The sequence below is a fragment of the Hippopotamus amphibius genome, chromosome 7 (genome assembly GCF_030028045.1).
Source record: "Hippopotamus amphibius kiboko isolate mHipAmp2 chromosome 7, mHipAmp2.hap2, whole genome shotgun sequence".
Classification (NCBI taxonomy): domain Eukaryota; kingdom Metazoa; phylum Chordata; class Mammalia; order Artiodactyla; family Hippopotamidae; genus Hippopotamus; species Hippopotamus amphibius.
Window position 1 is genome coordinate 25,362,780 of NC_080192.1, and position 24,677 is coordinate 25,387,456.

At 36.7% G+C, this 24,677-nt stretch overlaps 1 protein-coding gene across 1 annotated transcript; it reads left to right on the top strand.

Annotated features, from left to right (window-relative positions):
• USP44 (ubiquitin specific peptidase 44) lies at window positions 1-24,152 on the top strand. The gene is made up of 6 exons (XM_057742354.1): window positions 1-40; window positions 12,019-13,495; window positions 16,138-16,333; window positions 18,806-18,914; window positions 22,477-22,682; window positions 23,512-24,152. Exons 2-6 carry the CDS (start codon window positions 12,080-12,082, stop codon window positions 23,709-23,711), a joined length of 2,127 nt encoding a protein of 708 aa, XP_057598337.1. The 5' UTR covers window positions 1-40; window positions 12,019-12,079; the 3' UTR covers window positions 23,712-24,152.
• The last annotated feature ends 525 nt before the right edge of the window (window positions 24,153-24,677 follow it).

The following is a 24,677-nucleotide window of genomic DNA, read 5'->3' on the forward strand; positions in this document are numbered from 1 at the left end:
CGGGAGACGAGCGCTAAGATGGCCGCTCCGACTCGGGCTGGTGAGTGTGCGTGAGGGGCGCGCGCGGGTGCGGCGGTTGGCGGAACGAGATTCCCTGAGGGAGCAGAGATCCGACGGGATCCCCCGGGGCCGGGAGGCACCTAGCGGCGTTTTCCCGCCGCGCAAGGCGCAGGAGGGTCCTGAGCAAGGAAGAGGGGGCTGCCGACGGACTGAGAGGAGCGAGCCGAGGGGCGCGTGGAGGAGGCGGCGGCGGCGGGTCCGGCGAATTTAGAATTGGCGCCTCTGGGTAAAGGTGGGTTGAGCGATGCCCTAGCCGGTGCCGGCCACCTCAGGAGTGCCCGGAGATGCTGTCAGGAGCGGCATCCCCTGTGGCCAAGAGCACCTCGTAGCCACCCTGCCCTCGGCTGGGGTGGGGGACAAGTTGGGAGAAGGGGCGAAATTGGGGGGACTTGAGGGGAGGCAGAGGGGGAATTGTGCCCGGACCCGCGTTCCGGAGCGTGAAAGAGCTGCAATCGCGAATGTGATCGTGTATCTGATGCGGGCTGGGGCGCTCTGCGGAGCTGGCACTGTCGAGCTAAAACCGCATCCTACTCCTGGCTTTGAGTGCCGCCAAGTGATGCGCGAAGCGCCCCTGGGATGCTTTGGAAGGGCGGTTCTAGTCCTCTCTTTAGAGGGGAATGCCTTGCTTTGCCTCCATTGATCGGGTCCCGGCACTGCGAGCACCTGCTGCCACTTAGAGACACTTAGGATTTTTGAATACCAGCTTCCTAAACCATTCCCGCTGGCCTTCGGGGAAGCAATGCTAATAGGCTAAACTTATTTCGGGAGGTGGGGGGAGGCATAAAGAAACGTGTCAGCATAGGGAGGAAAAGTGAGCGCTCAAGTTTAAGAGATAGTAGGACTCGCCCTCTACCCCACCTCCGCAATAAAAAAGAAAGTGAAACATGGTAATTGCTTCAACTGCAAGTTTGAGCTGTTATAAATTCTACTGGTAACTGGATAATTTCTTGCAGTTTTAATTTTGCAAGTTGAAAAATAAGCAAGGCTTGAGAGCGCCGCTTTATCCTCAAGCCCCCGCTCCCCATTTTTAAGCCTTAATTGTCAAATCCTGCGAGTAACGGGGTTGTGAAATTAGCATAGAAATACGACTTTCAGGCCCTGCACTTGAATTCCTTATTATCTGTTAAGTAGCTGCCTGTGGGGTAAAAGTAGGGGGGGGTGGTAACGTTGGACCTGGAATTTCATTGCGTTGTCTTTAAAACTAGCTTTAGGTGTAAACAAGGAAAAAAGTTAGCCAACTTGTTCACTGTGATCAAATTCGGAAAGCCAAGCATGAGTTAGGCACGTTTATAGAATATTTCATAGTCACAGTGAGATTCAGTACTCAGTTGTCTTGAAAGAGATGAACACTTTTGTATTCTTGGAACCCTAATCTTTTTATCCTTAATTTAGCATCTCAGGCCAGTTGAAAGAGTTTTGACACATTTTGTCTCATTTAGCCTCTCTCCCCCACACTGCAGTTTCTCTAGCTTTTTGTATACTAGCCATTAATTTTGCAATGGATAGCAGATTTTTCAATTCAGCATTTATCATTGTAGACTATTCATATTGAATTTTAAAGACGTTCTGATATTCAGTACATACATTGTAGGAAGTTGAAGTGTTTTGACTGGTTGACTGTGCATAAGTCTTATTTTTAATTCAAAATATTAATTGTCCCAGATTTTTTTTAGCTTAAAAAAATTTAAGTGATTGGTAAATCTGTGTTTAGTATAACATACAATGATAAATTTTTTTGGAATATTTAAAATGGAAAATCCGTTGAAGATTTGGGTTAAATGTTTGAAATATATTGCTTCTACCCAATTGTTTTTACCCCCTTTTTTCCACATATTTTTTTCTTGCACTACAAAAAGAAAGGAATAAGGTATCATATATACTCTGTACCAAACTTTTCCTCTACACACTTGAATCTTACTGAGTATTATAGCATTGGTGGTACATAAGAGGATTTTCTGCTTGTTGGATTGCTTGGGGGCAGAGTCTGATTGTATTTTATTTGTATCCCTAGCACCTGACTTAGGGCTTAACATGGAGGAAAAACCTCTGTAAATGTTTGCTGAATTGGGTTTTTGGATGGTACAGAAATACAGAGAAGGCAACATTTTGGCATCTTGGTAGCAAAAAAAAACGTGCTTTGAAGCTTTTTTCCTTCCTGCAGTGTTAGCCAGAAGAAACGTTGCTGGATTCTAATGGAGTTGTCTGGTTGAGGGAGATTAGAGAGAGGCTGGAGCACCGGTTTAGGAGTCTAATCAAGATAGGAAATGTATGCCCAATCATTTTCTGAATTCAATAATGGGTACAGTTTTGCCATTAGGCCCAGCTCAAATAGGTGACAAGTAACTAAAATATAGACGGATTCTACCAATACTGGCTTCTGGCAAAGATTACCAAAAGAAGTACAACTGATTTTTCACAGCAATTTCAGACATTATAAAAACTTTAATTATAAGAAATTCATTTTTAATGGAGTGTCACATGCCTTAGAAAACTAATTTATAGTCCAAGAAGATACTTGTTAGGCCAAGTCATAGATGTACTAAAATGGCTATTTTACACAAAGTATTCGAACTCAATTTACTAGACCCATAGTAGAATGCTCAGTCTCTTTATGAATGTTGCCCCTATTGTTATGAAGTTGGCTGCAATCGGTTGATGTAACGATAAATATTTTGAAACAAAATTGCCCGTGATGAAAAAGTTGTAAGTGTGGTGGGTGAGGAAATCAATCTGGCTGCAGAACTTGCTGTTCAGGAGCTTTTTCTTAGATCATCAGCTAGATTCAGTCTCTGTGCCTCAGGAGAGGCATGCTAGAGACTTGAAGAAGGCCCAGGGAAAGAGTATCCTTTATTGTTTAATGAGGAGTTTCAAGCGAGATCAGGGTAATTATAGATTCTAGATGTCTAGAGGAAGAAAGAATAACCAGAGCATTTCTAAGGATAAAGGAAAGGAAATACATCATGATTGACAAGGAGAGTTGCCAAAACACATAATAGGCATAATAGCATACCTAAGGCGGAGCAGGGAGAGTTTGAGAGCCCATTGTGTTTATTCGTTCAATAATTTGTTCATTCAAAAATATTGAATCCCTTTCTATGTACCAGGCACTATGTTTGACCCTTGGCATTTTATAAACATCTCTTAAGAGAACAGGGTACTATGGCAGATCCGTGAAATATATGTTAAATTGAAAACTGCTTATAAGGAATGGGTAGGGTTTGCCCTAATTACTGTGGATAGTTATTTTCATTCTTATCCAAATGCATGTAAAGATTGTGGTGGTCAGTTATTCCTAAGGCCTACTTCCTATTGAAATTGCCATTTCCTCGTATCTTTTATTATGGAAAATAACAAATCTTCCTACTTTTAATAGCTTTTAGAGGATCTGTTTAGGTTATTTGGTGCTGTTAAAAGAAAAATAAGTTTTGTTACAAAAATTATCTTTGTTAAATAAAGATTCAACATGCCTATTCTTTAATGTCCATCCCTCTTGGGAAGTCTCAGGCGAATTTTCTTTAAAGAGATAAAGATGGTTACTGTGACAATTTTATTTAAATATTCTACTTTATACTCAGTGGTACTTTTTTTTTTCAATAAGAATAGAATTTATATAAGTATTTATGTAAAATGCACACACCCATTTCCTATGAAACAATAATTCGTATCCCAGTTATGAAAAGTTTAAAAAATTGAACTTATTCACCATGTAGTCATTTGTATATAAAAACATTTTAACAAAAGATGTGCGGGAAATGGCTGGTCATAGGTGAGAGTAGAAAAGTACATATTGTGCCACAATTTGAAAACAATTACATGCCATGTTAAGGAGTTTGGATTTATCATGTGGTCTTTTAAGACTTTTAAACAATCCTTTAATAGTTGTAAAAACTGTGCCTGTAAGACACACGGCATTATATAAAGTGTAAATCTTATGTGATGATTATTTGACAAAGTATGAACTATGAAAGAGGGAAGTTTCTTAATAGAGCATGATGATGTTATTTTAGTGACTATTCAGATTTTAAAATATTCTTTCTAGAAATGTATATTAGCCATTTCACTCATTCTGTGTCACTTTTTTTAAGAACTTTTATTGAGATATTATTGACATACAATAAACTCCATATATTTAAAGTGTACGATTTGATTTTTTTTTCTTATTAGTAACATATATATGGCAATCCCAGTCTCCCAATTCATCCTACCTATGTCACTTTTTAAAATAGTAATTCAGTTTGGCTATTTTTGTATGTTTATTTTTCATGGTAACTTCTGGACTTTCATAAAAACATGTTTTTAAGAGAAAACTCTGAAAATTATGCTACCAATTGCGCTGATTAGAAAATCTAAATTACTTTATGTAACTGATCTTTGGTACCTAACCTCTTATAGGAACTTCCAAAGCTTGTAAGTATATTGTACCCTTCCATGCTTTCTTTCTAAGTGTCTTCTAAAGAAACTGAGGTGGAAAGCAAGTGGTCAGCTGAGAAAGATCATTATGTTAAAGATAACTAAAAATGTATAGTGGAATGTTGATTTTTGAAGTAAAAAATTATCTACCTTTCTAATTTTTCAGTGATTCTTGTAGCTTTTAGTAATACTTATATTTGGAACACAAATATTTATTTAAAGGGTCACTACATGTCATATGAAAATTTAAAATAATTAGGGTTGGGGAAGTATGTCTCAGCTTGCTTTTTGGGTATCTGGAAGCATGCAGCATGGGACAAGACACATGGTAGGCTTTAGTTAAGAACACATAAAGTAGGATAATGAATCACAAAATATTAGGAAACTGCCTTAGCTGGGCAAAAATGGCCACTTGGTTAAAAGGAGGGGGCAGTCTTGGTCACTAGTGATCAATGGCTTTCTATTCTGTTCTTAACCACTGATTTAAAAGCCACAAAGAAAAGTGAAGTGGCACCTGCAATTAATACTAGTTGATTGATCGTGCTGAGGATTTGGTAGCCTGAAACAATATGGCTATAGAACCTGTAGGATCTTCATAAAGCCCTTACCTTTTCTTTTTTTTTTTAATTAAGGAGATAAAAAGATGTTTGAGAAATAGTCCCTCCCTTACCATAGGGAACCTCCCCAACGGATAGGTGGCAGAGTAAGGATGTGTACACAAATAAACACAAGCCACAACTCAAGCCTTTTAGGAAGTTAGGAGAGAAGAAAATTTTCTTAACTATAGGAAAACTTTATGGAGGAGTTGGGCCTTGGAGGATAGACAAAATATTTAGGAGGTGGAGGTAAGGGAATGAGGAAGATGAGTTCAGGAAATTAACTGGCGATTATTGTTTTGGGCTGGAGTGCTCGTGATGCAGGGGTAATAAGGCAAAGAAGATAGGTTGGAATCTGGGGAACTTTGAAAGCACGACTGGCAAATGTATAATATTTTTTTATTGCAGTATGTGAAAAACTGCCAGTTAGTGATTTGTGACCAGCATTTTCTTTTTAAATGAAATAGAATAGGAAATATCAGAATACACTATTTTTATAAGGATTGTTTGTGAAACTTTTGTTCCAAGCATATGTGTTGTACATATATACAAATTTGCTTGAACCCAATGTAAGGTTTCTAAGTCTGAGTCTTAGTCGAAGTTAGAAATCCACTGCTTTATTTGACTATAAGTAGCAGAGGATTTTAAGTACAAGAATTAAAGGCTCAAAGCAAACTTGAAGATTAATTTGGCAGGATAGTACTATGAAGGAAAGCTTGAGTCTGGATGATAGAAGATCAGTTTGGAGGTTACTGCTGTGATTCAAGAGTGATTTGTCCATAATGAGAATGATAGTTCTGGAAATGGAACGGAATAAAGACTTGAGGAATGATAGCTCTATATATGACAAATTGAATGTTCACATGGAAAAGATGGGAGGGAGGAGTCAAAAAAATGTTTAAGATTTCTAGCCTGGGTACTTGATTGATAACACAGTATCTTTAATAAGAGGATATTGGAAAAGCTAATTCTGTGAAGGCAACATGTGTAGGTAAGCTGAGTTTGAAGTGTGCCTGGCACTGGTTCAGAGAGGCTAAGTCTAAAGATAAAGACTTGGTAGACAGCTATCTAGATCTGACCATTGAACCTCTGCTGGGAGAGTGAATGAGTTCATTACAAGAAGAGGTTTGAAGAGCTTTAAAATAGATTCCACAAAGTCCTCACTAGGTGGTAAGTATAAGCAATTTTGTGCTGTTGAACTGTAATAGGTTAAATATTTTACCGGTAATCTTATTTGATGTTTGTGTGTGGTATAAACCTTTGACTATAAATACCATATCTAATAAGATCTTATGTTTTATTTCTCTTCTAGTCATTTTAGCTTTCTATTTTATAATTGCGTTAATGCTATGCTAACTCTAAAATAATTAGATTTCAACAAGTCAAATACAATTATTTTGTAAACTTTAGAGATTTGCTGAAGGGAATTTTAAACATAAAGAGGCTTGCTCATTTATGCGGCATGAAAAGTTTGAATAGCTTGAATGGTTTTCTTTGAACAAATTAAAATTTTTGTTGTCTTTAAGCAGTGAAGCTTTCAGAATACTTATAAGTCCATCCGTCTTTAAAATAGAGATAGCATATTTGGTTTAAAAAAAGCCATTTCATAGCTGTTAATTGGAATTTCCAAGTGTGAAACTTTTTTTTTTTTTAAATGTTACAATTTATTCCATCTTCATGATTACAGGCATTACAGGGCAGGGTGGGTAAACAAGGCAAATAAAGCACACACACACCCCTTAACCAGATGCAGCATTTTGGCACTTTTATGATATGCAGGTTGACTTCATTAATTCACTTAACTTGAAAGCTGAAAACAGCAAATCTTTGCAGTTTAGGATCTTCCTCCATAGCTGCTCCAAGGATCTTAATTCCTGAACCACAACGTGAGCTCTGAAATGGTGTTTGCCGCAGTGTTCTGGAAGCTTTCACATCTTAATATGAGATCTGATACTTCTTGTTAATGTAGGGAACTGTTAAAAGCTGTCTTCCTCTTGGCTAACCCAGTCCACGGGCAATCTTAACCGTTAAGTTACTAGATAAAAATAAAACTGCTCCCAAGCATTGATCGAAACTATTGTGCTGGGAACCCTTTCCAGAAACTTTTGAAAAAAAAATGTATGAGAAAATGATATAGGTAATTTTAATCTTTATATGTAGATTTCATTCAAAACATCTTGACTGTATATTGCTATTATATATAGGTACAGGTAATATTTTACCAGAAGCTACATAGGGGATGCAAAAATGTTTTGTTAACACTCTATGAAATGAATATACTGCCAAAAATCACTTATCCTATCTGCTGGAGCCAAACAGAGTTAATACATAGCTTCTCAGCAGTGGATTAGCAAATGAAAAGAAGTGCTCTGAACCCAGTAGAGGAAAATAGGAAGTGTCAAGAAATACTCCCATCCCCCTTTCTTCTCTTCCAAGCCTTTAGATCTTTGTGTGACGAGGCCCCTTTGGGGATACCCTAATAACTGTCTCTGAGCTGTGGCTCCAGGCAGCAGAGCAAACTGGAGATCTCTGGTGGCAGCAGTGTGACTCTATATCACCTGCTTTCTTCCCTGCCCTTCCCTTGGTCATCCACCCCCTACCGGTTTCTTTCATAAATAGACTGGGTAAGTGGGCCCCCTACTCTAAAATATTAATCTCATGATCTGTCATTCCACCATTCTGGTTTCACTTCTTTGGATTTTTTCAAAGATTTTTTTCTGAAAGATCCCCTTTTAAAATGCAAATACCCCTGGGAGAGGTCAGACCTTAGTCCTCAGCTAACATCTTAATTATCAGTTAGTACCTAAGTTTGCCTTAGTACACATTGCCTGAGAAGAACCCCTGGCTAAAAGTGATAAAACTAGAGGGAAGCTAACATTTATAATAATATTAATAGTAGTAATAATATTATTATTATTAGCAGGTAAGATGTACTAAGGGCCATATTATTAAGTGCCAGAAATTGTTGTAAGTGCTTTACAAATATAAATTTCCTAATTCCCTCATCAACCCTATTGATGTGATTATACTCTTATTTTACAGATAGGAAAACTGAGGTACGTGGAACATAAATAATTGTCTATATCACATAATAAATACAGCCGAGTGTTAGACTCAGGCATTTGGATTCCTTAGGGCTCTCTGTTTTGCCGTGAGACCTCTTCCCTGTTATATATTGCCTCTCAGAGAGATGGTATCTGATCAACATTTCACCCTTTTCACAATTTTCGCATCAAATGGAATCATGCTATTTGATTATAGGCCACTTCCTGTTGAAGGTCAGGGGCCTTGCCATAATCTAAATAGATTTTTTAATAACAACTATAATGAAATAGTCAGGTTCCTTGTAACTAAGGGAATGTATTTGCAGGATATAGAGGAGAAGGAAGTAAAGAAACTAGTCTATAATCTAGCACTATCTTTCCTACTTAAAACTTATATAAGTAACACATTAATTATTTGGGGGAATTTAAAAATATGGATTAATAAAATAATTTCTAGTCCTGCTACCCCGAGATAACCCAAAAATGAATGATTTTATATATATATATATATATTCTTTCTAGGTTTTTTTTCTTTTGAGCCTTTTTTTCTGAATGTTCTGCAAGGTGTAAACTCATACAACCTCTTTAAAATTTTAGAATGAAATAATTTCCCTTGACTATAAGTAAATAGCATTTCCCACTTCATCTCTACAAGAAGGTAAACTAATAATTATTGTCTATGACTTGCCAGAAACAAATGTTTAATTAAATTATCTGTGTTCTTTATATGATCCTTTTTAAATGAAAGTAGATAGAAGAGAACCCTAGATTCTTCACTTAATCTCTGTATTAGTCAGTTCTTTCAACCAGTGTTTGGTCAGCACTAATCTACCTTTGCTCCCGTCTTTGCTTCAACATTGCTACAGCTTTAATTTCCCTGTACTATCTGGAGCAGTAGAGTATCCTTTAATTACTCAACCTTCCTCTAGATCTGCCATTCACATTCCTCTGTAACCTACATATCTGGTCGTGGCATTGTCCTTTATAGAATTCTTCAGTGACTTCTTTTTGCCTGTGTGCCCTGGAAGCAGGATTTGGGGAAGGTCCCAGGTAGCAGTTTAAAAGGGGAGTTTGGGATGTATGCTTGTGCCAGGTGGCCAAATCCCCTTGACTCTGTTGACTCCACATAACAAGGACTAGGCAGGGGCCCCCTAACATGTCAGGTCTGGGTCTAAAGGCAGATGTGCTGCTGCTGTATGGAGAGTAAATTTTTGGTGGCAGCAAGGATCAAAGCTGAGAGACTGTTTAGGAGCCTAATTACAGTAATCTACTTGATTGTGGCTTGGTCCAGGGTGGTGGCAGTAGAGATAATAAGTAGTCAGATTTTAGACATATTTTGAAGGTAGAGCCAAATATTTTTCCTAAAGGATTGATGTGGGGAGAGAGAAAGAGAGGAGACAAGTATGATTCCAAGATTATTAATCTCAGTACCTGGAAGGATTTAGGGTAATTGAGCATATTAATCACTGATGTCTTACTTTTGCCATTAGCAACTGTTGTTGAACACCAGTTCTAATAAAATACTATATTTGACCAGATTTTGGACCTCAGGAAATTTTGAGGGAAGACGTGAAATGTGTGCAGATGTATATTCAGCATACCCTGTATCTAAAAGTTAAGAAATTGGTGATGGTCAGGAGTATCTCTTATTGCTAGGAGATTTTACAAAAAAAAGAGGGGAAGAAACCAAAAATCAACTTTACCTTTGCAGTTTTCTTAGGGTCTTGGAGGCAGCATCTGCAAGTACCATTGAAATTCATACTGTCTTGCTGTCCTAAAAAATTTAAAGCATTGATCATGCTACACATAATATTGAGTGTCCTATATCTAGGTCCCCACATGAAACCTAAAATTTGTGTTCAATTTATGTTAAATCAGTGAAGAAAATGTTTTGTGATTCCCTATTTTCTTAGTAGATTTCAGTTCACTGTTTTTAGATACATGTAGCAGATGTGTTCCTTTAACTGATAAATGAACAAATTTCTGGGTCAAAATTACATTTGTTTTATTATGTTGGGGTTATTTGGTATGTGGGTTTGTTTTTTGGAATAAGCTTCTAATTTTAGGTAATGCTTAGGCCTGCCAGAATGTAGAAATTCATTATATTGCCACTCACTTCATATTTTTCCTCTTTTTTTCTTTATTTGCCTATACATCCTCGTACATTCCTGACAATCTATTCAAACACAAGGACAGAAGGGGAGAATGCTTTTCTCTTTCCTTAAGGCAAACTGTCAAGTCTGTCAAATCAGAGTATGTTACAGGGCCATGAATTAAAGGTCATTATTGATTTACTACTGGAAAGCCAAATTTTAAATGGTAATTAATAAGAATATTATTTAAATAAATAGAATGTAATATTGATTTGTTCACTATAGCTATGTGTCAGATGTTTACTGTTTACTGAGCATTTACCATGTACAAGATATTTTATCTCAATCCTTTAACAATTCAGTGAAGGTGGTATTTACAGACAAACTTTACAGAAGTTAAAATATTTGCTCAAATCAGACATATTAACAGTATGTAGCAGAGGTAGCATTCAGACCTAAGTTTTCCTAGTTCAAAACCCATGCTTTTAACGGTTGTTATGTTTTAGTAACTCCACTTATGGCTCTCAGAATGTAGATATTAATGAGATGTATTTGGGTCTTGCCAGTCCCGTTTTTTTTTTTTTTGGCTGCGTTGGATCTTTGTTGCTGCATGCGGGGTTTCTCTAGTTGTGGTGAGCAGGGGCTACTCTTCATTTCGGTCCACGGCGCTTCTCAGTATGGTGGCTTCTCTTGTTGCGGAGCATGGGCTCTAGGTGTACAGGCCTCAGTAGCTGTGGCACATAGGCTCAGTAGTTGTGGCTCACAGGCTCTAGAGTGCAGGCTCAGTAGTTGTGGCCCACAGGCTTAGTTGCTCCGCAGCATGTGGGATCTTCCTGGACCAGGGATCGAACCCATGTTCCCTGCTTTGGCAGGCAAATTCTTAACCACTGCGCCACCAGGGAAGTACCCAAGTATTTTTTTTTTTTTTTTTTTTTTTTTTTTTGGCACACGGGCTTTGTTGCTCCGTGGCATGTGGGATCTTCCTGGAGCAGGGGTCGAACCTGTGTCCCCCGCATTGGCAGGCGGATTCTTAACCACTGCACCACCTAGGAAGCCCCAGTCCCCCAGTTTTTAAGAAAAGGAATATTTTTGTAAACTGCCTTCAGGTTGGGTAAAAGGGATGTGAAAAGTGGTCACTACCCATTCTTTACCAGTAGATGGTAGCATAAAATTAAAAAACTAAGTTTTTGAAAGAAACCATCAGAGAAAGTAAAGTGATGTGTGTGTTCTGTCAGAGCAAGGTGGATGAGAGATTAGTGAAGTCTAGACTAAATGAAAAGTAAGGGACTTGCCTGGTGGTGCAGTGGTTAAGAATCCGCCTGCCAATGCAGGCGACAAGGGTTCAAGCCCTGGTCCGGGAGGATCTCATATGCCACAGAGCAACTAAGCCCGTGCGCCACAACTACTGAGACTGCACTCTAGAGCCCGTGAGCCACAACTATTGAGCCCATGTACCACAACTACTGAAGCCTGTGCTGTGCAACAAGAGAAGCACCGCAATTAGAAGCTCATGCACCACAACGAAGAGCAGTCCCCGCTCACTGCAACTGAGAAAGCCAGCATGCAGCAACAAAGACCCAACACAGCCAATGAACGAATTAATGAATGAATGAATTAAATAAATAAATTTATTAAAAAAAATGAAAAGTGAGAACTGCCTGTGGTATTATGACAGGCAGCCCAGATACTGGGAGCAGAGGGAGCAATTTTATAAAATTATTTCTGAAAAATTAAAATAATTGCTGGAAAAATATCTTGTAAAAAAGTAAAAATTGGCTTGTTTTTCTTTTTAAAAATTGACATTGTTCTGTTTAGTTTTCAGATGTTATGAACAGAGACTTATTTGGATGATGTGTTTCTCAACTAGACTAAACAAATGCTAACGATGGATAAGTGCAAACACATTGGGCAGTTGCGGCTTGCTCAAGACCATTCCATCCTCAACCCTCAGAAATGGCATTGTGTAGACTGCAATACAACTGAGTCGATTTGGGCTTGCCTCAGCTGTTCCCATGTTGCCTGTGGAAGATACATTGAAGAACATGCACTCAAGCACTTTCAAGAAAGCAGTCATCCTGTTGCATTGGAGGTGAATGAGATGTATGTTTTTTGTTACCTTTGTGATGCTTATGTGCTTAATGATAACGCAACTGGAGACCTGAAGTTACTACGAAGTACATTAACTGCAATCAAAAGTCAAAATTATCACTGCACCACTCGTAGTGGAAGGGTTTTACGGTCTATGGGTACAAGTGATGATTCTTATTTCTTACATGATGGCACCCAATCTCTGCTTCAAAGTGAAGACCAAATGTATACTGCTCTTTGGCACAGGAGAAGGATACTTATGGGTAAAATCTTTCGAACTTGGTTTGAACAGTCACCCACTGGAAGAAAAAGGCAAGAACAGTTTCAGGAAAAAATAGCAAAAAGAGAAGTAAAGAAAAGACGTCAAGAATTAGAGTATCAAGTTAAAGCAGAATTGGAAAGTATGCCTCCAAGAAAGAGTTTACGTTTGCAAGGTCTAGCTCAGTCCACCACAGTAGAAATAGTTCCTGTTCAAGTACCACTACAAGCCTCAGCATCACCGGCAAAAGATAAAATAGTATCTACCTCAGAAGATTTAAGATTGAAAAAAGCCAGTGACTCCTCTGTTAAACGAAGGCCAATAGTAACTCCTGGTGTAACAGGATTGAGAAATTTGGGAAATACTTGCTATATGAATTCTGTCCTGCAAGTGTTGAGTCATTTACTTATTTTTCGACAATGTTTTTTAAAACTTGATCTGAACCGATGGCTGGCTGTGACAGCTAGTGATAAAACAAGATCATCTTATAAGCATCCTCCAGATACAGTATATCAAATGACTGAATGCCAAGAAAAAGAAACAGGCTCTGTTTGCTCCAGACATCCAAGCTTATCATCAGGACTAAGTGGTGGAGCATCAAAGAGTAGAAAGATGGAACTTATTCAGCCAAGGGAGCCAAGTTCACAATATATTTCTCTCTGTCATGAATTGCATACTTTGTTCCAAGTCATGTGGTCTGGAAAGTGGGCCTTGGTTTCACCATTTGCTATGCTTCACTCAGTATGGAGACTAATTCCTGCTTTTCGTGGTTACGCCCAACAAGATGCTCAGGAATTTCTTTGTGAGCTTTTGGATAAAATACAACATGAACTAGAGACAACTGGTACCAGGTTACCAGCTCTTATCCCCACTTCTCAAAGGAAACTTATCAAACAGGTTCTGAATGTTGTGAATAACATTTTTCATGGACAACTTCTTAGTCAGGTATGGATTTTTTTAAAATCTTGTTTTCATCTTGAGGAGTTAATAAAATGAAGCCTAAAAAAATGCATGTTCTCTATATGTCTAGTATGTTAGAGCTACTGCTGTTCTCAGGTCAAAATTAGATCACTTTTACAAATATGTATCAGCTTACTCATATAGTTGTTTCCTTCATGAATTATTGGAAGTAGTTTTACGTCCATGGTATTAAAGCTTTTTGATGGGAAGAGGGAATCAGGAAACAGAGCTTCTTAGGTTAATAATATTGCATTCATTCTCTGAGGGATTTAATTCCACAAGGAACAGATTTGAAGATACTTTTGTACTGGGAATGGATTTGGTGTATACTTGAGTAACTTCAGGGACCAAGGAGTAGGCCTGGAAGATTTCCTATAGAACCAAAGGGGGCAAGGTCTGAAAACTTTAACAGGTAGGTAGTGAAATTTTAAGGTAAATAAATGTTTTCATCTAGAAAGATCCTAAATGGTTTTCCTTTATTTTAATTACAGCTGCAAAAATTTCCCTTGTGAAAGTCACAAAACCAGAATCTTCCATCTAATTAATGATTCTCTAGAATGAGTGGACTTGCTGGTAGACTATTACTAGACGTCATCTCTCTACTTTTCCAGAGCATAGGGCTTTAAAACAAAGTTTATTTATTTTTTAACTGAGGCATGCCTCTGTTCCTCAGTTAGCTTTCATGGTAATGATACTACCTTTTGTTTTTAATAGCATACTTTTATGGAATGTAGTTTAAATATTTCAAATGTATTTCTTCTTAGGGAATATCTATGAAGTTTATTTCACTTCATATTCAGAAATGTATAGATTCTACATTGTGTCAAATAGCAAATCAGTTGTGCTTCTTGTATTGCATGCAATTTTATTTTTCCATCATCTTTCTCTGTCATTTTTAACTTTTATGCAAAAGTTTAAAATACACAATTATAAATAAAAGTAATATATACCATACAGAAAACCTATATAGTACAGTAAATCTATGCAGAAGAAAAGAAGAATTATCTCTTAATCCTTTAACTCCATACAACCCACACATAAAACTATTAATATTTTGGTATATTTTATATTTTGGTATATTTTTTTGGTAGGTTTTTATCGTCTGAATATTTTTACATATTTTGCTCCTAATTGTATGGTCGTGTTGAATTTACCTGCTTTTTTCACATTTTCATTTAATAATGTAAGGATTTTTCATAGTCATTAGAATATTTGATCATTCTTTTTACAACATTTCAGTGTCCATCATATGTATATACCATAATTTATTTAACCATTCCCCTATTGTTTACTTGTAAACCATTTCCATCTTTTCCATTATTATATATAATGTCACGATCAGTTAATACAGTTTTTCTAATGATTTCCTTAAGACAGAGTCCTAGAAGTAGAATTACTTTGTCAAACAGTAGGGCTTTTGATACGTGGCTGCAAATTTCTTTCCAGAAAGTTAACCATTTTATATTTTGAATAGTGTAAGAGTGGTTATGTGCTTGTTTTTTCCTTTATGGATGAATTTTGAAATTAATAAAAATTGTTATACTAGCATTTTGCTCTCTTCCTTTCCACTGTGTAATAAACACTTAGGACACTGGTCATCTCAGCCGGTTCAGAGGTTTGTTGCTGGAATGGCTTTCCCCCACCCCAGATTCAAGAAATTGTTCTCAAAAGGTCAAACCATGGTCCTAGTGAGTCCCCAAACTAAATACCTGGAGTATTCATCTTTTCTTTGTGTCAATCTGTTAAGTCTAAAGTCTGCATTAAAATTGGCTTCTTTATTTTGTTGTCTGTTCCAGGAATATAGCTTTTATGAAAGAGTTTGGTAATATTTCTTATGTGTGGATTATTAGGTCTACAGAATCTGTCTTCAGTTATGGGCAGTGTTTGTTGGCATTAAATCCTGCTGAATGCTTTACTGAAGTTATTATTCTTTCCTTTTCCAGTTACTATGTTTCCTATGTAAGTTGTTAGAAAGGCCTCACCGTTCTGTGTGGTTCCTGTATTTTGATGAGAACTTTAATGTAGCGATATTTGCTTTAAGTGGAAGTATTTATATGATATGTATTTATCTGACATGTACTATCTTTTGAAATTATCAGTTGGTAGGATTTCAAAATATAGTATATTTTTATACACAGTGTATTAGTATATATTTTTAAATCTGTATATAAAAATATACTAATAGTATTTTACTTGTATCATGGTTAGGTTATAGGGATTTGGAGAGAGAAAATCAGTGAAAGATGAGGAAGGAAGAAGGGCAAAGAACCTCAAGTCTAATAATGTAAGCACATTAAATTAAATGCATATAAATATATATTATATATATGTAGACATACACACACAACTGATATCTAATTGAGTCCACAGTTTGGTTTTCTACTAAATTCGGACTTGACTAATGCCCTGGAAACTTTTCAAATGCCTAGTAGTTAAACCCCATCAAGGCATAATGGGTTTACAGAAGAAAAAAATTATTCCCTGAAAATAATATAAAACATATTATTCAGAATTCTGTTAGTGCGTTTTCAGAAAAAGAGCTTATTTACTGGCAGTGACTTCTAGTGAGAGGAGTAAATATTTTGACAGAGGATTGTAATCTAAGAAACTAATATTTTTATTTGCAGGTTACATGTCTTGCATGTGACAACAAATCAAACACCATAGAACCTTTCTGGGACTTGTCACTGGAATTTCCAGAAAGATACCAATGCAGTGGAAAAGATACTGCTTCCCAGCCATGTCTGGTTACTGAAATGTTGGCTAAATTCACAGAAACCGAAGCTTTAGAAGGAAAAATCTACGTATGTGACCAATGTAATTGTAAGTAGAGGCTGTATATTCTCTTTGCTTTTCTAAGGTTAGCAAAGAGAAACAAATGAGAGGAAGCGGGAAGAAATTCCCTAAGTAGCGGGTATAGAAATAAACTGTTTATCAAAAGAGACTTGGCTAGGTATTTCTACTTTTTAATTGGCATTTGTGAACTGCATGTTTGTTTTGCCTTATTGATGACATTAAAATTTTTTTGATCCTATAGTAAATTGTGGAAAGGATTCATAAAATAGAATTTAAGTTTAATATGTGAGCGCAGAATAAAGTAGCAAAGGGGAATATTAAAAGGTAACCATGTTTAGTACCAAATGAAATGTTTGCTTTATGAGTCTTTTCGCTACACATCAAAACATTGATATGTAGATAACATGTATATGTGTATGTATTCATACTTAACATAATAGGAAATAAGATAAATAGCTGGACTGCTGCTATGGACATTAACTTCATAAAAACAAAAATTTATTCAAAAGCCATCTACTGACTGTCTCTTCTATATTAGTCATTGTTCTAGTTGTTCTAGTTGCTGTGGCTAGAGGTAAAACACTTTCAAGATGTTCACATACCTAATGGAGGAAACTGACAATTAAGATCTACTATTGATAAGCTCTCTAGTAGAGGTGAGCATAGGAACCCAATACTGGGGGATGAAACAGCCATTTCAATTAAAGAGAAGCATCATCCTCCAGGGAAATGGTATATAAAACCACATCAGATCTGCTATGTCTTCATCTGGTTTTTTTATCTCTGTCAATATGTACGTGGCATTTTAGTGCTTATACTTTACATTTGCATATATTCTTCTTAATCTCCATGTCTGAAAAAAATGATTCTAGGGCTTTCGATACTAAACTTCTGAGTTAAAAGAAACACTGGCTGTTCCAGCATTGAAAAAATGGCACATCAGTTGATGGTATTCTAGAACAACTTATAGTAACATTGCTTTCTGTGTGCTAACATGAAATCTGTTATAAATAGGAGCCTAAGATTTATAAGGTTAGAAGAAAACAAACCTTTATCAAATTTGTGTAGTTAAGTATTTTTTTTTCTTGGACATAAATGTGAATGGTCCTTAGATGCTTTCATCTCCAAATCTGGGAGTATAAAGATATGCAGATATGGCTTTATAATAATAAATTATTATATTTAAATAAAAATAAATAAATGCAGAATATGGCTTTATAACATCTTTGTTTGTGTCTCCTGGGTCCAGCAAATAAAGGCCTAAAAGGGCTGCTTTAATTTAATATATAATGGCATATGTTTAAAATTATAATTCAAGGAGTTAACAGCCTTTGCCTAGCTACACTTGGACTAAAGGTAGGTCCCCGACATTTAGCAGCAGCTGGACACCTGGATCTCAGGGGCATAGACCTGGAGGAAAGGCTTCTGGCAGCCAGAGGGGATGTGTTAGAGGACAGCCTCACGGTAAACTGTTTCCACTTGCTACATGAGAAGCAGCTGCTGCTATGGCTGGAGTCGTAGTTGATGTACAAGTTGAAGGACAGCTCCTGGACACCAAGAGCAAACTTTGGTAGCCAATGGCCCAGCCAGAAGCTGCAGGACAAGGTCCATAGGTGGACCTCTAGAGAAGCAGATGGTAAACAAAAAAAGAATCCTCAGTTCCACTTGCTTAAGACCCGGTACTAAAATAGAAAGACAGTGAGGGAGACCTCAGCTGCAGAGCTAGTAAAGGCTTGCTTTCTCAGGCAGTGCTGCGGTGGATCCCCAGGAAGCAGGGATGGGTATTCTGGGCAGGAAGGTCCCATGCCCCCAGTATCCTGATTAGCCTTAAGAAATGAACTGACTGTGAAACTTTTAAATTAGACTTTGGTAAGAGTATATTAAAGTATGTTTAGGGAGAGTTTTAACTTTTCCTGCTAGTTGGCATAGTCAAATCCATTTTAAAATATTATAGCACTATATCATTCTGTTGCCTTATTTTCAGGATATTAAATCACGTACAGAATATGTGGAGGATTGGTTCCAGGAGTGTCCACTTATACAAAAATCCATAGATGCTCAAGTGCCATAGTAGGTCATCCGTACCTGCGGTTTTCGCATATGCGGATTCAACCAACTGCAGAAGTAAGTTTGAATCAGAGGTTGATTGAATCTGTTCATGTGAAACCTGCAGAGGTCCAACTGTATATTTATTGAAAAAAATAATCTGCATGTAAGTGGACCCATGTAAGTGGACCCATGTAACCCAGGCCTTTGTTGTTCAAGGGTCAACTGTATTTACTTGTTTACATGTCTGTCTACCTTGACTAGCCCATAAGTTTTGTATGTTTACATGATTATGTGTCTTGAGGATAAGGTCGTGCCTTTAGCTCTAGCACAGTACAATGCCTGTAATGCAGTAGATGTTTAATTGATAATACATGTCTGAAATATTTTGGGTTTACTCAGCTTTTCCATGTATCTTTAAATTCACATCTCATTCTGTCTTTGATATCACAGCAAAGCGTAGAAGGTTTTCCTCAAAACCAGTTGTACTCACAGAAGCCCAAAAACAGCTTATGATTTGCCACCTACCTCAGGTTCTCAGACTACATCTCAAACGATTCAGGTTAGTAGTAGAATAAATTTTAATACTTGGCTAGTAGATGACATTTCTGTTTTTTTTTTTTTAAGGGAAAAAAATTGACATTGTCTCTAGCCCTTATCATAGACATCAGGTTCAATAACTATCCTTTTGATTATCTTCCCTTGTAGAATGCATTGCTGATCAGCAAACCCCTCGCATTTTGGTCTGCTAGATAATATTAAGTCTCTGCTTATAGTGTTTAATATTCAGCATATTTTAGGTATAAAATTTTTAAAATTTAAATCTATAACTTGAGAATATTTGACCCAAGTGCTTCATGCTTGGAAAATGTTTGAACAGGGGTATAGCAGTTTAATTCAAAGCAGTTAAAAGAAGACAAAAAACAACCTTTAGTCTTCAGAAATATATTTAGATAAATTAGTTGGCAAATCTTTTGGTTAATCAAAGCATATGTTTTCATACCTTGTAATAACCATGTAACTTGAGAGTTTATTGCTCTCTTAAAAAATGAGAAGTTACTTTATGTGCTATGATTTGAAAACTATTGAGATCGTTTCTTGTACATATTAGTTATTGCTGGTTTTTTCCTTTTCTTTTTTTAAATATTTTATTTATTTATATTATTTTTTGGCTGCACCAAGTCTTAGTTGCCACACGCAGGATGTTCATTTTGTGGCATGCGGGATCTTTCACTGTGGCACGCGGGCTACGCTCTAGTTGTGGCATGAGGGTTTTCTCTAGTTCTGGCACATGGGCTCCAGGGGCCTGTGGGATCTGTACTTGTGGCGTGCAGGATCTGTAGTTGAGGCATGCAGGCTCTCTAGTTGAGGCTCGTGGGCTCAGTAGTTGTGGCATGTGAGCTTAGTTCCCTGTGGCATGCAGGATCTTAGTTCCTGGACCAGGGAGCAAATCTGCACCCCCTGCATTGGAAGGTGGATTCTTTAACACTGGACCACCAGGGAAGTCCCCTCTATTTTTTTTTTTAATTAAAGGAATACATGTTAAAAGAAAAAAAAAATTTCAAACATTACAGAAGGTAAAGTAAAAGACCAAAGTAAAAGTACCTCTTTCTCTTGAGTCCCATTTCCCAGAGATAATCACTGTTAACAGAAATAACTAATGTTATTTACTTAAGCTGTTAAAAGTACAGTCAGCAAATACCACGTGAGTGCTTTTTAATGCCAGATGTTGTTCCATATTCTTTGGGGAATATAAGGTAGGATCCTTTTCTCAGAAAGATTATAATCAGACATGCACAGAAATAATGGTGAAGTAGAAATACTAAGTATCACAAACTACATACAAATCAATTTGTCAGAGCCTTGGAGGAGGGAGTTAGCCGAAATCTGAACATTCCCAAAGCCTCTCTAATGGCATAGGGGACTTTGTATAATTAAATCTCAGTTCATATGTCATCTCTTTAGAGGATTTCCCTGACCATCCTATTTAAAAGTAGCACCACCCAACCCTCAGTGTCACATTACTTACCCTATTTTTGCTTCATGGCAAAAACCACTATGCACTAGTTTATTTACTTATTTCCCTCCCCTTGAACAGAAGCTCAGTAATGACAGAGACCTTATCTTTTTCATTCCTGTATTCCAAAGCCCAGAACTGAGCTCAGTACATAGAAAATGCCCCAGAATACTAAGTGAATGAATGGGGTGTATACAGAAGGAGGAGCAGTTTAGCCTGAGAGCAACATGAAGGAAGGCATAAAGGAATAGGAAAGGGTATATAACAAAAGGTTTAGTGAAAAATCCAGTGAGACCTGCCATGGTGTATAAAATCAAGTGGAAGGAAAACAGGGAGACTGTCGGGTTCATACTGGCCAGGGCCAGGGAGCATGGAGAGGTGATAGCAAATATGAGATTCCATAAAGATAGACTTGAAAGGACTTAAATTTCTAGCACTTAAATTGGTACTTAATTGGCTACTATAAATTGTCAAAGAACCTCCTGTTCATAATTGCCTCTGTAATCTGCCATTTAAAGTTCACCTTAATTTAAATCTATTTGACTCCCTTCCATCTTCCACCCAAAGCATTTTTGATGCTTCATGCCATTATTTCTGATTCAGAGACCATTTTTATGCGACCTTTACCACCACATTTATCTTTTTCCTTTCTCTTCACCTATTCAAAAAGTACTGTTTTTTTGCCAGTTTAAAAAATATATAAGGTATATAAGATAAAAGGAAGAATGGAATTAGGGAGGGGCACACAAGAGCTTCTGAGAAAGCATAAGAAACAGAAAATTTCTAATACCTTAAAAGCTCCCCATGTGTGCCTCCCAGTCCTATTCCCTCCCCCTTCTCAGAAGTAAACCATTATGAATTTTGGGTATAGTGTTATCTTCTTCTTTACCATTTTACTGTATTTTTATCAGAAGAAAAAAATGGGTACCCAACTTATCAATAGAAATGAATATTTTCTAATTAGATAACTTACAAGTATTTATGTAGTATAATTAAATACTTTAAGGTTTGAATTTCATGGTAAAATAAAAGGAAGGTAAAGTGAGAATGGCAGGAACTTAGGTTAAGCAAGTCCCATTATTTTACGTGCTTGGTCTTCCATCTTTATTAAGATTAAAGGTACACTGGATGCAGGATTTGTTATACATTTAATAGGGAAAGATTGGAATATGACTTCTAGTCCAACAGTTGACATAATTTGCAAGCCTCACCTTTAGTTCCACACCATTTTACATCGTACTAATAAGCATTTTCATTTTTTCTTCATAAAACCTGTCTATATGCCTTTCTTCCTTCACTATCTACTACTGTCTTAACCTCATGTTTTTAATACTTTAATACTATCATATTTTCATCTCTTTTGTCTCTGCACCATACCACCCCAAGTTGGATTATAATCTCTTGAAAGAACTACTATATATTACATTATTTCTCCCCTGTAGCACCAATTCATACTGTGCATATGATAAAAACATTGCTTTACATGCATAGATCCAGAACTGGGAAGCATGATCAACAGATTGAGAAACTGACAGTACAGGAACATTATTGGAGTTTTATCACTAATGGGTGTTATACTGATTTATACACAGGGAAGGGTCACAGTTTCTATTTTTTTAGTCTGAAGAGCTCTGAAGTGTTCTGAGGAATTAGAGGTGCCCTGTTTTCTTGTGTTCTTCTCCACACCTGGCCAAGAAAGGTTCCGATTATGTCTCCCAGGAACAAATTCTAGTTTCTTAGATATCCTCAAGGTATTAAGATAGTAAAGAATTAAAAACCTTTTGGTGCCTTGAATTTAGCTCTTCAGAGGGAGAAAATGCTATAGGGCTATGTTTTTCTGAAAGTTCATTTTCTTCCTATACAATCATCTAACTGTAGAAGCCAAATAATTTATTTTAAAACCTGACTGTACCTGTTTGGTAAATAAGCCTGAATTCCTCTATTTGTAGCCTACTTCAGCATTGAAAGGATTTTCTATTTACACTATTTATTATATATATGATTGTATTCTATGCTCTCTGAGGCCTTCTATTATTATGAGTTTGGATCTAGTACATGGTTATTTTCCCTCGATTTTATTGACAATTTTACCCTGATTTGTTTGTAGGTGGTCAGGACGTAATAATCGAGAGAAGATTGGTGTTCATGTTGGCTTTGAAGAAATCTTAAACATGGAGCCCTATTGCTGCAGGGAATCCCTGGAATCCCTCAGACCAGAATGTTTTATCTATGACTTATCTGCTGTAGTAATGCACCACGGGAAAGGATTTGGCTCAGGACACTACACTGCCTACTGTTACAATTCCGAAGGAGGTATAGATGAGAAAAAGCATTTTATCTTAGGTTAGACTTTTGGCAGCCAGAGTTCAGGCTTTAGGAATTTCTAAACTGGCCACTAAGTAATCTTAAGCAAAGCCACTTAACCCCTTGTTTTCTTTCAAGAAGAATGCTTTCTGCAAACACTGGGGGGTTTGTGCAGAAAATGGGATATTATATTTTATGCATGATTGACTTGTAAGGGCTGAAGGGATAAAATAGTTAAGGATGGTCTCATTAAAGGCATATGTACTAAAGGCATATGTCCAAGACTAGGTCCTCTGTTTACTGTTTTAATTCAGTTAATTTTGTTAAAGAACAGAGCATCTAACAAACTGGGGGATCACAGATATTTGGAACAAACTCTGAGTGCAAGTTCTAACATCTAAAATTCACTTTCACTTACTGCCTCCATGGACCTTAGAAAAAAGAGGTATGGACAAAAAGCCCAGATAACCCATGAAGGCAGTTAATTTATTTAACACTACCATGAGTTGTACACTACTTGCTTTATAGTAAAACTACCAGCAAAAGCATTAACTGGTATGATTATGCCAGGAATTAAAGCCAGTGTCAGGTGAACTAATCAGTCAGATTCTGTAACTTCAAATTACTTCCAGGATAAAGGTGGATAATTCCAGAGTAACATACTACTACCCAAGCTATATTTCTAAGTAAAAGAAATAAATTGGCTAGACAATTATTTTCCCTTCAAAAAAAGCTTAACTCTCACTGAAACTGTCTTTAAATCCATCTTTTCATTTATACTAGAAATTTCTAAAGTTCCTTTGTAAACGTTAAGGTATATTTCTGTGCTTCACTCTAGGGTTCTGGGTACACTGCAATGATTCCAAGCTAAGCATGTGCACTATGGATGAAGTATGCAAGGCCCAAGCTTATATCTTGTTTTATACCCAGCGAGTTACTGAGAATGGACATTCTAAACTCTTGCCTGCAGAACTCCTGTCTGGTAGCCAACATCCCAGTGAAGAAGCTGATACCTCTTCTAATGAAATCTTTAGCTGATCCAAAGACAGTGGGGCTTTCTTCTTGTGATTTGTATATATACATTTTTAAAAGGGCTGACTTAACAATTTTGAGCTTCATTGTTTTTATTTTTACTTACTAATCAGTGTGCACTATGTTTACACATTTTGTATCTAACTACAACAAATATCTTTTTTACAGAGACGAAGTTAGTATATGTATATCAATGTCAGCAGGTAACTAAACTTTTTTCAAGTACTTGGGAGTTTTAAACTTTTATTAGTGTTTACCTCAGACTGATGTTACCTCTGTTATATTCTGATGTCTTAGTTGGCTCAGATCATGAATTTGTGCAATCTTCTACTGAAGAAGTCAGATGGCATCATTTTATATGTTTCTTATTTATCTTTTATAGCTATTTTCTATACAGATTCTTATCAGACAGAATATTAGACTTTCTTCATAATAGTCTTACCACAAAAAAAGGCATTTCTTTCAGATTTGTATATTGAAGTCACCTTTGACCCCTAAAGGGAGTTAAACTACTACAAAGTGAAATATCAAGGTATCACCTAAATACTCATTGATCACACTCATTAATAGTCCTGAGGCTTTGTGTGTTATAGGGCTCAGAACAGACATTGCTTTGGTTAATGGAACTTCCTTTTTTCAAAAATGTATTGTTTTAATAATTGTTCTTTATTTGCCATAGTCAAACTATATACAAATGAAGATGACAGCTTTATAAATAGCATGTTTAAATGACTTCAGTACTACGGACATGAAAACAATGATGGCTAAGACTTATAATAATGATTTGTCTGGGGAGCAAACAGGTTTGTCCAGATTCTAATAAAGCAGTCATAAAAAAAACTGAATGTAGCAAACAGTATAATATGATGTAATACAAGTACAGTTCAGCTTGGATATTAGTTCATTTTACATATTTAACATTAGATCTCTTAAAGCTTTGTACTATATTGTATCTTAAGAATTTTTGTTTAA